Source organism: Scyliorhinus torazame, chromosome 1, assembly GCF_047496885.1.
Source record: "Scyliorhinus torazame isolate Kashiwa2021f chromosome 1, sScyTor2.1, whole genome shotgun sequence".
NCBI classification, from domain to species: domain Eukaryota; kingdom Metazoa; phylum Chordata; class Chondrichthyes; order Carcharhiniformes; family Scyliorhinidae; genus Scyliorhinus; species Scyliorhinus torazame.
In genome coordinates, this window is record NC_092707.1 from 294492300 (window position 1) to 294505021 (window position 12722).

General features: G+C 44.8%; 2 protein-coding genes across 10 annotated transcripts in view; one reads left to right on the top strand and one right to left on the bottom strand.

Moving 5' to 3' along the window:
- zdhhc14 (zDHHC palmitoyltransferase 14) overlaps positions 1–11150 on the bottom strand; it is a 488467-nt gene extending 477317 nt beyond the window's left edge. For 3 of the 9 annotated variants that reach the window (XR_011947524.1, XM_072507607.1, XM_072507600.1), the window contains exon 1: positions 9804–11150. Coding sequence is in view for 6 of the 9 variants with exons in the window: in XM_072507607.1 (XP_072363708.1) it covers positions 9804–10030 (227 nt within the window). In the remaining 3 variants the exon portion in view is untranslated. The remainder of the gene's footprint in view (positions 1–9803) is intronic. The other 6 variants (XM_072507579.1, XM_072507637.1, XM_072507582.1 and 3 more) reach the window with 5 other exon arrangements.
- A 170-nt stretch (positions 11151–11320) lies between these two features.
- Positions 11321–12722, top strand: part of tmem242 (transmembrane protein 242) — a 51339-nt gene continuing 49937 nt past the window's right edge. The window contains exon 1 of the mRNA XM_072507641.1: positions 11321–11758. Within this exon, the coding sequence (XP_072363742.1) occupies positions 11629–11758 (130 nt within the window). The 5' untranslated portion in view covers positions 11321–11628. The remainder of the gene's footprint in view (positions 11759–12722) is intronic.

A 12722-nucleotide genomic window follows, 5' to 3' on the forward strand; every position in this document is an offset into this window, starting at 1 on the left:
TGCCTCTCTAAACACTTTCACTCAATGTAATATTAGCAACATAGAAACTTTAGTACAATAATGGCAATACCTCACCCCCTCCCTCTTTCGGCTTCATCTTCTCCCTCATCCATGCTATGCATCAATCTCCAGCTGACATGCTCCAACTTCCCTATTCAAAGAAAATTTTGGATAGCATACCAGCATAGAGACAAATTTAGCCACTCGCCTTTTCTTGCTGCCTTCTCTCCTAGAAACTGCACTACTCAATAGCATGGCATGTTGGTAAAAGAGCCCAGCATGCCTGGATAGTCTGAGCAAAAGAAATCGTGAACATTTTTATTTTCCCACATATTCTGCCAAATTCATACTTTGTTCAAGAAGAACAGTACAATGTGATACTTCAAAATTTACCTGGTGCCATTCCCATGCCTTCCCAAAGTAACTCTTTACATTCCTCCTTTTCAGGCAATAATCCACTTTCTTCTTGAATGTCTATATTGAACCTGCCTCTACCTGGGCAGTACATTCCAGGTCTTAACCACTCGCTACAAAGAAATGTACAGCACAGGAACAGGCCCTTCGGCCCTCCAAGCCCGTGCCGGGCTAAAACGTTTCTACTTACATCTCCATTGCTTCATTTACCAATTATCTTAAATCGGTGCTCTTTCATTCTAATGTTACAACACCCTGGGATAGTGAGTGTTCAATTCCAGCCCCACATGCCTCAGAATCACAACACAAGTGAATTAACCAATAATTCTTTTTAAAGTACCTGAAGTTCGGGCAGCACCTGACACAGTGGTTAGCACTACTGCCTAAGGCGCTGAGGACCCGGGTTCGAACCCCAGCCCTGGGTCACTGTCCATGTGGAGTTTGCACATTCTCCCTGTGTCTGCGTGGGTTTCAACCCCACAACCCAAAGATGTGCAGGTGAGGTGGATTGACCATGCTAAATTGCCCCTTAATTGGGAAAAAAAATAATTGGGTACTCTTAAAAAAAATGTTTTAACATACCCAAAGTTTTTAGTCATGGCTGCCCAATAATTACAATCACCAGATTTGTAAATTGAAACACATTTACTGCTTATTTATAATAAGGACTATTGTGAAATATGCAGTAAATTCAACTGGTTAATGACAAGCTAATACCTACTATCCACCCTAACTGTCCCACTCTATCCACTCCACACACACACACACAAGACAAACACAGGGAGGGGGGGGGTGAAAAATGACAAGGATGAAAGTCAGAAGTTAAGAGTCTTCACTTCATATGGCAGTTCTTCTAGCACACTTTCTTCACAGCAAGTTTGCAGATTAGAGCCTTTGGTTTTCAGCCAGTAATGGTCTTCCAGAGACACACGTGGGGCGACATTCTACGACCCCCCGCCGGGTCGGAGAATCGCCGGGTCTGGCGTGAATCCCGCCCCCGCTGGTTGCCGAAGTCTCCGGCACTGGATATTCGGCGGGGGCGGGAATCGCACCGCGCCGGTTGGCGGGCCCCCCTGCTCGATTCTCCGGCCCGGATGGGCCGAAGTCCCGCCGATAAATTGCCTGTCCCGCCAGCGTAAATTAAATCACCTACCTTACCGGCGGGACAAGGCGGCGTGGGCGGGCTCCGGGGTCCTGGGGGGGGGGGCGATCTGACCCCGGGGGGTGCCCCCACGGTGGCCTGGCCCGCGATCGGGGCCCACCGATCCGCGGGCGGGCCTGTGCCGTAGGGGCACTCTTTCCCTTCCGCCTCCGCCACGGTCTCCACCATGGCGGAGGTGGAAGAGACTCCCTCCACTGCGCATGCGTGGGAAACTGTCAGCGGCCGCTGACGCTCCCGCGCATGCGCCGCCCGGAGATGTCATTTCCGCGCCAACTGGCAGGGCACCAAAGGCCGTTTCCGCCAGCTGGCGGGGCGGAAATTCCTCCGGCGTCGGCCTAGCCCCTCAATGTTGGGGCTCGGCCCCCAAAGATGCGGAGCATTCCGCACCTATGGGGCGGCGCGATGCCCGTCTGATTGGCGCCGTTTTGGGCGCCAGTCAGCGGACATCGCGCCGTTTCCGGAGAATTTTGCCCCTTATTTCTCAAACTGGGCCTTCAGCTTGAGGTTCGCATTCAGTCCTCTATCTTTTAGTCGAGACACTTTATTTCACATCAAACCTTGCTTCCAGATCGTGGTTAGACTTCAGGCCTCTGTAGTCTCAAGAGAACATCACCCAGAGTTGCTGGAGAGTCAGCCCTCAAGTGTCCTTCTGGAGAGAATTAGTTGGATCTTTTTGTCGAGAGTTAGTTAGATCTCTTCATCAGGCTGCCAGAATCAAAACTGAAACCAAACTGGAACCTCGGGACTCCGAAAAAGCCTTACAGGTGGAATAATATCCAATCACCATCTCTTACCAGGCAGAGCACAGCCCTCAGGCCACCAGCCGAATCAATCAAACCGAGTCCCAACCAATTTCTGTTATCGATGCCGATCAGTCTACAACTCCAGTTTAAACATGGACAGTGATCTCTCCTGCTGCTGAATTTTCCTGCTTGAATTAAAAGGTACAGGCCACTTGCCTTAAAGGCCCATGTCCATTAATCATCCATGAATCAAAAATGTAATGGCAAAGATAAAACAAAAGGGAGAAAAAGGGAATAAGCAGCGAATTACACGAAGTACTGACTGCCATCTACAAAACTGAGGTTTAAAACTCAGCTCAGTTTTTTTTTGGGGGGGTGGGGGAGTGCTTAAGAGAACTGTTAACACCATTACTCACGTAGACGCGGGTCACAGTCACCAGAGGCTGGAATTGGACCAGTGTGTCTGGCACTGTAAGGCAGCGGTGCTAACCACTGTTCCGCCCTTATCTACCCCCCCTTTACCTTCACACAATTCTCCACCTTGAAGGGAACATTTATTATTGACCAAAATTGCTACTCCCCTCTCACTGATTGAGAACGAGGTGAAAAAAACCTGCACCTCCCTGTCCCACTTTAACCTTAAGTTCTCCTTGTCATTAAAATGAGTTGCCTGTAACAAGGTTATGTCCACTTTCTCCTTTTTAGAAAGGACAGGACTTTTTTTTACTTTTGATAGGATAATGAATTCTCCACACATTCCAGGAGCATAGTTTTAAATTAGCTACCGCCATTGCACAATACATCAGAAGAAACATCGGGTACAATTTTTGCACCAAATTCCGGAGTACACCAAACCCCCCCATCTTACAAACCGCAACACAACAAAAATACAAAATAAATCATTTATTTGTTTATATTAAGGGGTAATTTTGGCATGGTCAATCCACCACCTACCCTGCACATCTTTTGGGTTGCGGGGGTGAGACGCACAATACGAAAGAAAGCATGACTATGATCGTTCTATGGGGACATTGCTCAACACAAGTGAGGTCCCTATGGCCAAACCATCATTATCATCAGGAGACAAATCCTCGAAAAGAAGAAGAGATGAAGTCAAAAAGAAAATGGGAGCACCTGCATTTTGGGCCCACCCAGTTAGACCTAAATCTTCCATCCCCATCTCCTGACAATAGAGCCATTCAATTCTATCATGATTAAAGAAAGGACACCAAAGAAAGAAAGGACACCCAACAACCAGTAATACTATCATAAAGTTACGGATAAGAAGAAAAAATAATATATGACTAACACAGGGCACAGCTACCATAAATGAAGGTCTCTGAGATTCTGAAGGATAAAGCATTCAATATAATGCTCAACTGTTAACACCTCCCTCCCAATAAACAGGATATATAACAATATAAATATAAAAGGCATTACAACAGGGAAAATCTCCAAATATTTCAACGAGCTGCAGACTGTCAGTCCAAATCCACGCCATCTATGGACTTTGCGCTAGTCAAGGCCAGATTATCGCATGGCTTAACGGAGCTGTCGGATATCACTCTCGGGGTCGCAGGGCATAATTCACTCCAGCTGCCTTGAGCTGTTTTCTGACTTTATGCTTCGGTTGAGTCGGCACAAAACCCTGCAAAAATGAGATCCATGCCCCCTCATGGAGCCAGGTCCCACCACGCCTTGCCGCCTCCAGAACCTTCTGGTGGTCTTGGAAGTTGTGAAAAAGAATGATTATGGGCCTGGGACGTTGATTGCCCCTAGGCCTCAAAGACAGGCGATGACGTGCCCTTTCCAGCTTGAAATGCCCAGCCTTCGGAATGTGGTAGCCAACTCTCAAAAAACCCAACAGGGATCTTACCCTCCACTCCTTCTGGTAGAATGATGACCTGACATTCTTCCTCCAGGACTTCTGGCATACTATGCAGCTAGTGTTCCAAGGATTAAATGTAAGCTTCGGCTGAGGAAGCAACATTTCCAGCGTTCAGAATTCATTCCTCAGTTTCATCCAAACATTTATTAGTATCCTGCAGCTCGGTCTCATGAGCACTTATATCCTGCATCAACAAGCCAGGTTTTCTTCTATACTCTGATAATGCTCACACAGTCATCATTCGCAGTGCCTTCAAAATATCTGGGTCAAGAGACAGCTCGAGGGTCAGGTCGCTATATTGAGAAGACGGGTCCACCCCCACTGCATCTGTCTACTCCTTTTTAAATCGCCAGCTTTCTTAGGATTCCAACGCTCGGCCAAAATTCTTCTAGGGGCACACTATGGAGTATTAACTCCCAGATTAGGCAAACAGGATAAAATGAGGATTTTTAAAAATAGTGCCAGAGCCCACGAAAGCTGCTATTCCTGCACCAGCATCACATGATCCCCTCAGGATGGATTTTTATAATAGATACAGAGAATGTCCCGTACTCTTGTGTTCTTTCAAGTTGGTAACAACTATAACCAACCACCAATAAAGGTTATGGGAAAGAAAACGTACAGGATTAAAAAAAACAATAGGATACCTACTGTAATTTTCAGAATCCAATTTGCATTTTCCTGAAAACATATCTAGAATTATACATGGTAACAAATCATAATAGGATATTTTGCAGCCAGTTAAGAACATCTTTTCCAGACTTGTTTTGAATAATAATGCATAACGGTATTATTAATGGCGGTACGGTAGCACAGTAGTTAGCACTGTTACATCACAGCACCAGCATCCCGGCTCTGATTCCCAGCTTAGGTCACTGTCTGTGTGGAGTCTGCACGGGTTTTCTCCGGATGCTATGGTTTCCTCCTACAAGTCCCGAAAGACGTGCTGTTTGGTCAATTGGACATTCTGAATTCTCCCTCGGTGTACCCGATCAGGTGCCGGAATGTGGCAACTAGGGGTTTTTCACAGTAACTTCATTGCAGTGTTAATGTAAGTCTACTTGTGACAATAATAAAAATTATAACCACTGGAAATTTTGCATTTCTTGTGAATTGGTATTTCTTGTGAATTATTCCTGTTTTGAGGGCATAAATCAAAACGGTCAGTTGTTTTCAGCATTTATAAACTTAATCTTTGGAAGAAATGATCAGGAAGCTAAGTTTTGAGATTTTTTACACTTTTTTTTTTTACAGCGCTCGAAAACAAAAACAAGTTCACGCTGTATTTCTTATTCAACGCTACAAATAGTTTTTTGATTTCATAGAAATGGCATCACCGTAAATGGCATCACAGTACACATCCTCTTTATTTTCATTATCCTCTACAGCAGCATCGTAATCCAGAGGATGTCTTCTGAACCCTCTGCATTTGTGAGACAACACTTCCTAAAGCCATTCTGAATCAGGGAAAGGTTAATGGCATCTCAGGCTTTTTTGTTTCAACAATTAGTGAGCAAAATGATTGGTGGCTTCTGATTGTCCGATACTGCATACATACATGCTCCAAAGTAGAGCCACTTGTTCCACTTTGCATTTTCTATTTAAATGGTTGGTTGCAGGTGGTAATTTGTAACTGGTCTGTCATGCCCCCAAGAATAATGACAAGATATGTGTGATTATCATCTAGGATATCTTCATTGCATGACATTTGGTGACACCTAAAATCATCAAGGGCCAGCAGATGATAGTCCCAAGTAGCATCTTTGCACATATTACAAAACCAATCCACGGTAAAGCCTTCAACTATCCAACCGTTTTCATGTGGTAGTGTTTTCAGTTTGAAGATAATATTTAATGGCATCCTTGCATCATCTCCATATGTTCGAAGTATCATGGTGAAATTATTACTTTTGCTGCCAGTCGATATTGGGGTATTCTGATTTTTCTCCTTTGATAGCCATGGTTTGACTGCACAGAATGTCAAATGCTTGGGGAGTCTAATCTACACTGGTAATGTTGCTTTCTCAGCGTTATGATTTGATGCTGGTACTCCAATGGGTTAATATGATCAGACTTGTTACAAGATTAAAATGCATCGCATATGTCTTTGCATGAAGCAGTCAAACTGTTTTAGAGATGCGTTAAAGATGTTATTGGGGTCAAAGCCTTTCAGGATATGAAGGGCTTTTCAACAAATTTTTACAAAGTGCTGACTACACATCCATTTGTTCAACATTGGTGAACATATTCCAGGAATTGCTGCTTGAGCTGCAGGTGCTGAGCCTTTCTTCCACATCCACAAGCCATGGACTTTAGCTTGTCCTCTTGAGTTTTATCAAACTCTAGTGTTTGTCTTGTTAACATAGAATTCCCCTGTTGAAACTTTGTTACCGTGGTTTTCAGTGACTTCCCACACCTTAACTTTCAAGGTTTCCATGTAACTTGTTCTTTTCTCTGCCACGCTGACAGCTTAAATTTTAAACTCAAAACATTAATATGAAGAATTCTGTCTTATGCATACCACATTGTACATTTGATCGATCGATAAGCACTGTGGTCTCATTCGGCCCAATTGATTATTGCACGGTGTGTAGATGTGGGAGCCGACCACAAGCTGTGATGGAAATGGGCCCCTTAAGCTTCAATCAGGCTTGTTCACTACTTTTGTCAATAAAGAGTCATTTTGATCAGAGGACTCTGCATGGTGACACGGCAAATTTGCCTCTGCATTCACAAAAATCAGACTGTGTATATACTGGAGGGTGTATTATATTCAGTAAGTTATGGTATTAGCAACACTGGGAGAGCTGTGCATAAGTTGCTTGGATACAACTTCCAGGCACTATCATTAAACCTGTGGAGAAAGAAGTTTAAAAAAAATAAAGTGTTTTATTCCCTCTTCTCTTTAGAGATAAACAAGCAGATCGGCATCCAAATCTGGATCACCAGCACTTTATCAAATCTTCATAAGGCCAATACAAAAACAAAGGGTGGCCTCACAGCTCCAGGGACCTGGGTTCAATTCCAGCCTCGGGTGACTGTCTGTGCGGAGTTTGCACTTCCTCCCAGTGTTTCCTCCGGATGCTCCGGTTTCCTCCCACAATCCAAAGATGTGCAGGTTAGGTGGATTGGCCATGCTAAATTGCCCCTTAGGTGTCCAAAAGGTGAGGTGGGGTTACGGGGATAGGATGGAGGTGTGGGCTTACGTAGGGTGCTGTTTCCAAGATCCGGTGCAGATTGGATGGGCCGAACGGCCTCCTTCTGCACTGTAAATTCTATAATTCTAGAACTGTACTAAATCTTGTTTCACTGGGTACTTATGCTAGACGAAAGAAGCACTGCTTAATGGTGGGGATAAGGCTGCCTTTGGTTTAGGGTCAAGATATTTTTCTTTGAAGATGCTTTTTTCATTAATGGGGAAGATTTCATTTGAAAGTTTATGAGGGGAATATATTAGAGGATTTAATATATTTCATGGAACTACCTGCCATCCATGGTTGCCTTCTACACCACCATTATCAAACATTGTGGTGGGTAAGTTCAAAGGTTCTGGACAGGCCAATTATTGCAGGGATAGTACCATCTTTTAAATTCCATTTTAACCACAAACTCACAACAATTTCAATGGGGGACTGATGCATACTCCTGCTTACCAAAAATGTTCTTGTAGCACAAAGGAAAACAAGAGTTTCTAATAGACAATTTTTTTTTCTGCAGCAGCATATCAAATGTCATTTGTTCTTTGTTGGACTTCCCCTTGCACACAAGGAAATCCCTATATGAATCTTCTTAATAAGTAAGGAGTGTTAACTTAAAATCTTCTCAGCATTTTTAAATTAGAGCTTTCACCATTTGTGGTATAATGCTTATACTCAACTATATTTTGATCATATTCTGGTCAGAAATGGCTGAACCGTGAAATGATGGGAAATTGTGGTGCAGTCCTTCATTAACCAAGTGTTTTATTGATCCCAAATGGTCAAAAGGAACTAAACTGTACGAATGTAAACTTGAGCTAAAATTCAAGCAGAGCATGAAAACAGACTGGTTGCTCTGAACGATCAACACTGTAGTAGAATCGAGAAGCTCAGGCAGAGGCAGGAAAAACATTAGTGCCTTGAATCCTAAATGCGACATCAGGGTGTCAAGGTCACCATGTTTTCCATGCTTTCACCAGGCACTAGCCTTGAAATGGCACATGCTGATAAGGATCAGAGAGTAGAAAAAAACAAGAACCATGACACACTGCTTGGGCAGGCAGATGGGTACTTAACACTCTTGCAGCTCAAATCATAGCAATGTAATGATCAGGTTAAATCAGTCTCCATAGACTTTGATATTTAGCAGGGGTGCTCTAAGCACTTAAGGTCTTAGGGGTATTTTGACTATTGACAAATACAATGGTCCCTGAGGCACGGCAATTGGCGGTAGTCATATGGAAATCACCCTTCTACCCAGGATTGTTGTACTTTGATAATACATAATCATATGTCATGCTCTACCCGTGCAGAATAAAATGTAACTACTGTCACCAATGAGGGTATCACTTAAAATCATTTCAGAACTTGAGAGTGAAGGGGTTAAAGGCTCAATTAATTCGGACATCCCCTAATTCTAACAACATTTAGGTTTCATGCTTTCTGCATTGCAAGTTGCTCAGTGCAAGCTGGCAATGGTGCAAATGCAATCCAGGCATCCAAGTCTGAGCGAATAAGGCAAGGAAGTGATAAATTGTGAAATTAATAATGCAAGAACAGAGGAAGAAATGTAAACTGGAGTGGGTGAATTCAATGTCAAATCAAGTACAGAGAAATAAAGGGAATGCAAGAATGGATTAAAGGAGAGGGGAAAAAAACAAAGGAAAAATGAAAGCATTTTAATTTGAAATTTGGCATGTTTTTTCATTTTTAGTGATAACTAAGGAATGAGACTCTACAACCTACAAAGTCAGAGAGGTTTCTTGGCAGTAATTAATACTAATCACATCATTGAAAGGGCACTTAGATGGGGATGTACAAGACAAAACTTTATATGGCCAACTTAATTTGTATCTACAAAGCAGAGCAACTTTACACAGCTCAATGTATTTCAACCATGAGCCAGTCAGCCACATGTAGTTTACTATAAGCTAACGGCAGGGCAGCACAATGGGGACAACCAATTTTGGATCTTTGAGTTTAACCGTATTTCTGTCCCCTCGTCTGAAGCAGCAAAACTAGATGCACATAAATAAAGGCCAGTGGCATTGCTTTGATGCATAATTAGGGCATTTTCTACTCTAAAGGAGACCATATGCACTTTTTCAACCTCATCGCAGAGCTGATCAGAAAACTTTGGAAAAAAAAGTTTATGCCATGATCATTAATTAATGTACACATCAGGCTAGAAGGCAATATACACTTTTTACACCCTACAGAATACAACGTGCAACGGTGACACTCAAAAACATTAAACAACCTGCTTGCGTGATATTTTATCAGATTGAAACATACTTTATATATTTAATATCGTTCCATACCCATCAGAAAATTAGATTAAGCGTTTGAAAAACAATTAAAGCAAACAAGTGAACTTATTATGAATCAATCTTACTTACTCGAATGCAAAGAAAAGTCCAGTGGTGACCACAATTAAGACAAGTGTCAGATAGAAGACTCCAGTTTGCCTAGCCATCATGATCCTGCCATCGCAGTGAAATTTATTTCTTCCCGGGAAAACTTCCCATTTCTTGCGCGGAATTTTCTTCTTTTTGGGAGACTCCATGGGAGACGAGCTCTGCGTAGTGATCTGACTGTATTCGCACTGTTTCATTGGGGGCGGCATCAATGCGTGGACTGTTATCCCTCAGTCCCGAAAGAAAGACAATGATTTAAAAGAAGTGGAGCTCGGCAACACGACAGTATCCCAACCCTGGACATGTACGGATTGCCTCGCTGTCTGTGTCCACTCGCATGTTAACATTAAGCACAATTTACAGGTTGGCATTCATTTTCCTCCGGTCTCACCTTTCGCTGTTTATCCCCATTACATTCCGGCTCCGAACGATGACTAGAACAAATAAAACCTGACCGGCGTCCAAAAGGGACAGATGGTCAGAGTTGAATCTCCTGCCGAGATCTGGCGCACCTGATGGGAGTCCTCCTTTAAATCAATCTGATTTTCTGAATAAAAAAAAATATATATATTTTAAACTCCCACATGAAATCGTCCCAATGTCTCGCCCATGTGATTCAATAGCCTGCAGACATACACACACCGGTCCCACTCCAGAGCCTTTTTCGAATTTAAATTTCAAAAATAGACCTGACGTCGAGTCCCCGGGGAAGGGGGGGGGGGGGGGGGGGGTGACTGAACCACTTTCCTCAATGTTTATAAATAATCGGGTCGTCTCAAAACAGCCGCTTCACAATTCGGTGTCCATGTGTGCGCCGATTGATGAATCGCTTCTCGGTGTTTCTCGCCCATGGGCTTGGCTTCCGCCCGCCTTGAAACTTGGGGGTGCCTTGTGCAGCCAAGACGTTAACTGGCTCCGACAGGAAAACAGGCAGCCCTCGAACCGGCGTCGTTTGCAGTTCGCCGCATTTCCGAAGCGGGTTTTCAGCACGGAAAATGGCTCCCGGAGAACCGTGTGTATGTGTGGGGGTGGGTGGAAGATGTTGGATGGCTGCTGCCTCCCGCACACGGACACCCGCACTGTAAACAAGTCCCCTTCTCGCCGCAGCGATCCACACCCCCGGGCGCTGAGTGTCTTTCGGTTTGAAAACGAGACCGACAAAATAAAAAAGGGGGAAGCCTCTTCGACTGGAGCCAACAGCTGCCTCTCCGTGAGTGACCAATGGGAAGAGGGCGCACTGTGCACAGGACGGAAACCTGCGTCGAGGGAGGGGAAACGGCCGCCAGTGAAACCCAGAAAGGAGACGGCGCCTGCCTCGCAGGAGAACAGAGAATCCGGCCCGGTCGGCCGGCACAACAAGGCAACCCGGTCACCTACCCACAGCGCACTGCCCCCTGCTGCATTCTGGGGCATGTAGTCCACCAAAGATGGCGCCAGTCTGAAGTAATCAGCCAGAAAACGAGCGGAGGAACTACTATTCCCATGGTGCAGTGAGGCCGGTCATGTGATTTGGTTTCAGCGGCTCAGTTCACCTCATCGGCGTGTTTGCCCGGCCCGGGGTTCTTCCCGATCCGGTGTTAACGTCGGTGTGCCCAGTCTCTGTGTGTCAGTGACCGAAGTCATCGTCCTTGGGATTGATGGAAATGTAAAGTGGGGTGTTGCTGCAATAATAAACGCGGCGAGGATTTGTTCTTGGGTCGTCAAGGAATGCGGACTCGAAGCTGTCAGATTGCATTCGAGGTTTTCCTGTTAAAGTGAACGGGCAAAGAGTTCATGTTGGATTTGGTCAACCGGGGGAGATTTAGCAATGGCGTCTGATAAAAGCACGGTCATTCTGGGAGAGATTAAATGTGGTTGTGTCCTGAGAGACCCCGTTCTACAGGCCCACAGCGAGGCACTCGGGTCTACTACAGAAAGTAAAGTGCAACTGATTAAAGGTAAGTATGTTATCCCAGCACAGCTAAGTACTTCCTTTCTCTTTTTAGGGATCGCCTAAATTGTAAATGTTGAGAATTTTCACATGGCCACGGCTTGAGTACTGTGTATAGTTTTGGTCACCTCATTACAAAAAGGATGTAATTACATTGGAGAGATCATAAGACATACAAGCAGAAGTAGGCCATTTAACCCATCCAGTACGCACCACCGTACAATGAGACAGACAGTGGTTGATCTGGTATAACTCTGATCTAAACTTTACTCCGAGAATGCCAAACTCTGCCAAAATGAGTAACATGGGGTTAGATGAAGAAATGCGGAAGGCAGCCCGTGGAACATTAAATCGCAGCATGGACCTGCTGAGCTGAATGGTTTGCTTCTCTACTGTACATATGGTAGAATGGTGGCAGTGGCGCGTCCCTCACAGCGCCAGGGACCTGGGTTCAATTCCAGCCTCCGGTGACTGGATTTTGCACTTTCTCCCCGTGTGTGCGTGGGTTTCCTCCGGGTGCTCCGTGTTTCCTCCCACAGTCCAAAGATGTGCAGGTTAGGTGGATTGGCCACTGTTTTGAGGTCAACCAAATAGATAAAGCAAAAAGGGCCGGTCCTGTTAGAGGCACTGCCCGAACATAAAGATCAACAGAAAATTAAGAACATCAAATGAGAATGCAATTAAAGAGATCAATAAAGCACTCCAACCCCTGTGGTGTCCACCGGGTATGGAAGGCCTCGATGGTGTCCGTGAATATGACATGCTCAATTTCGAGGGACACCCGGCTGTGAATGTAGCCGTGGAAGAGGGACAGACAGTCTGGTCAGACAGCCCCCTCGGTCGCCCACTGCCTGGACTTCTAAATGGCACACTTTGCCAGGCCCAGGAGCAGGTTAGCAAGGAGGTCCTCCGCCTTTCTGCACCGGTTGCCTGTAGATCAGGAGCATGGGGCTGAAGTGTAAACAAAACTT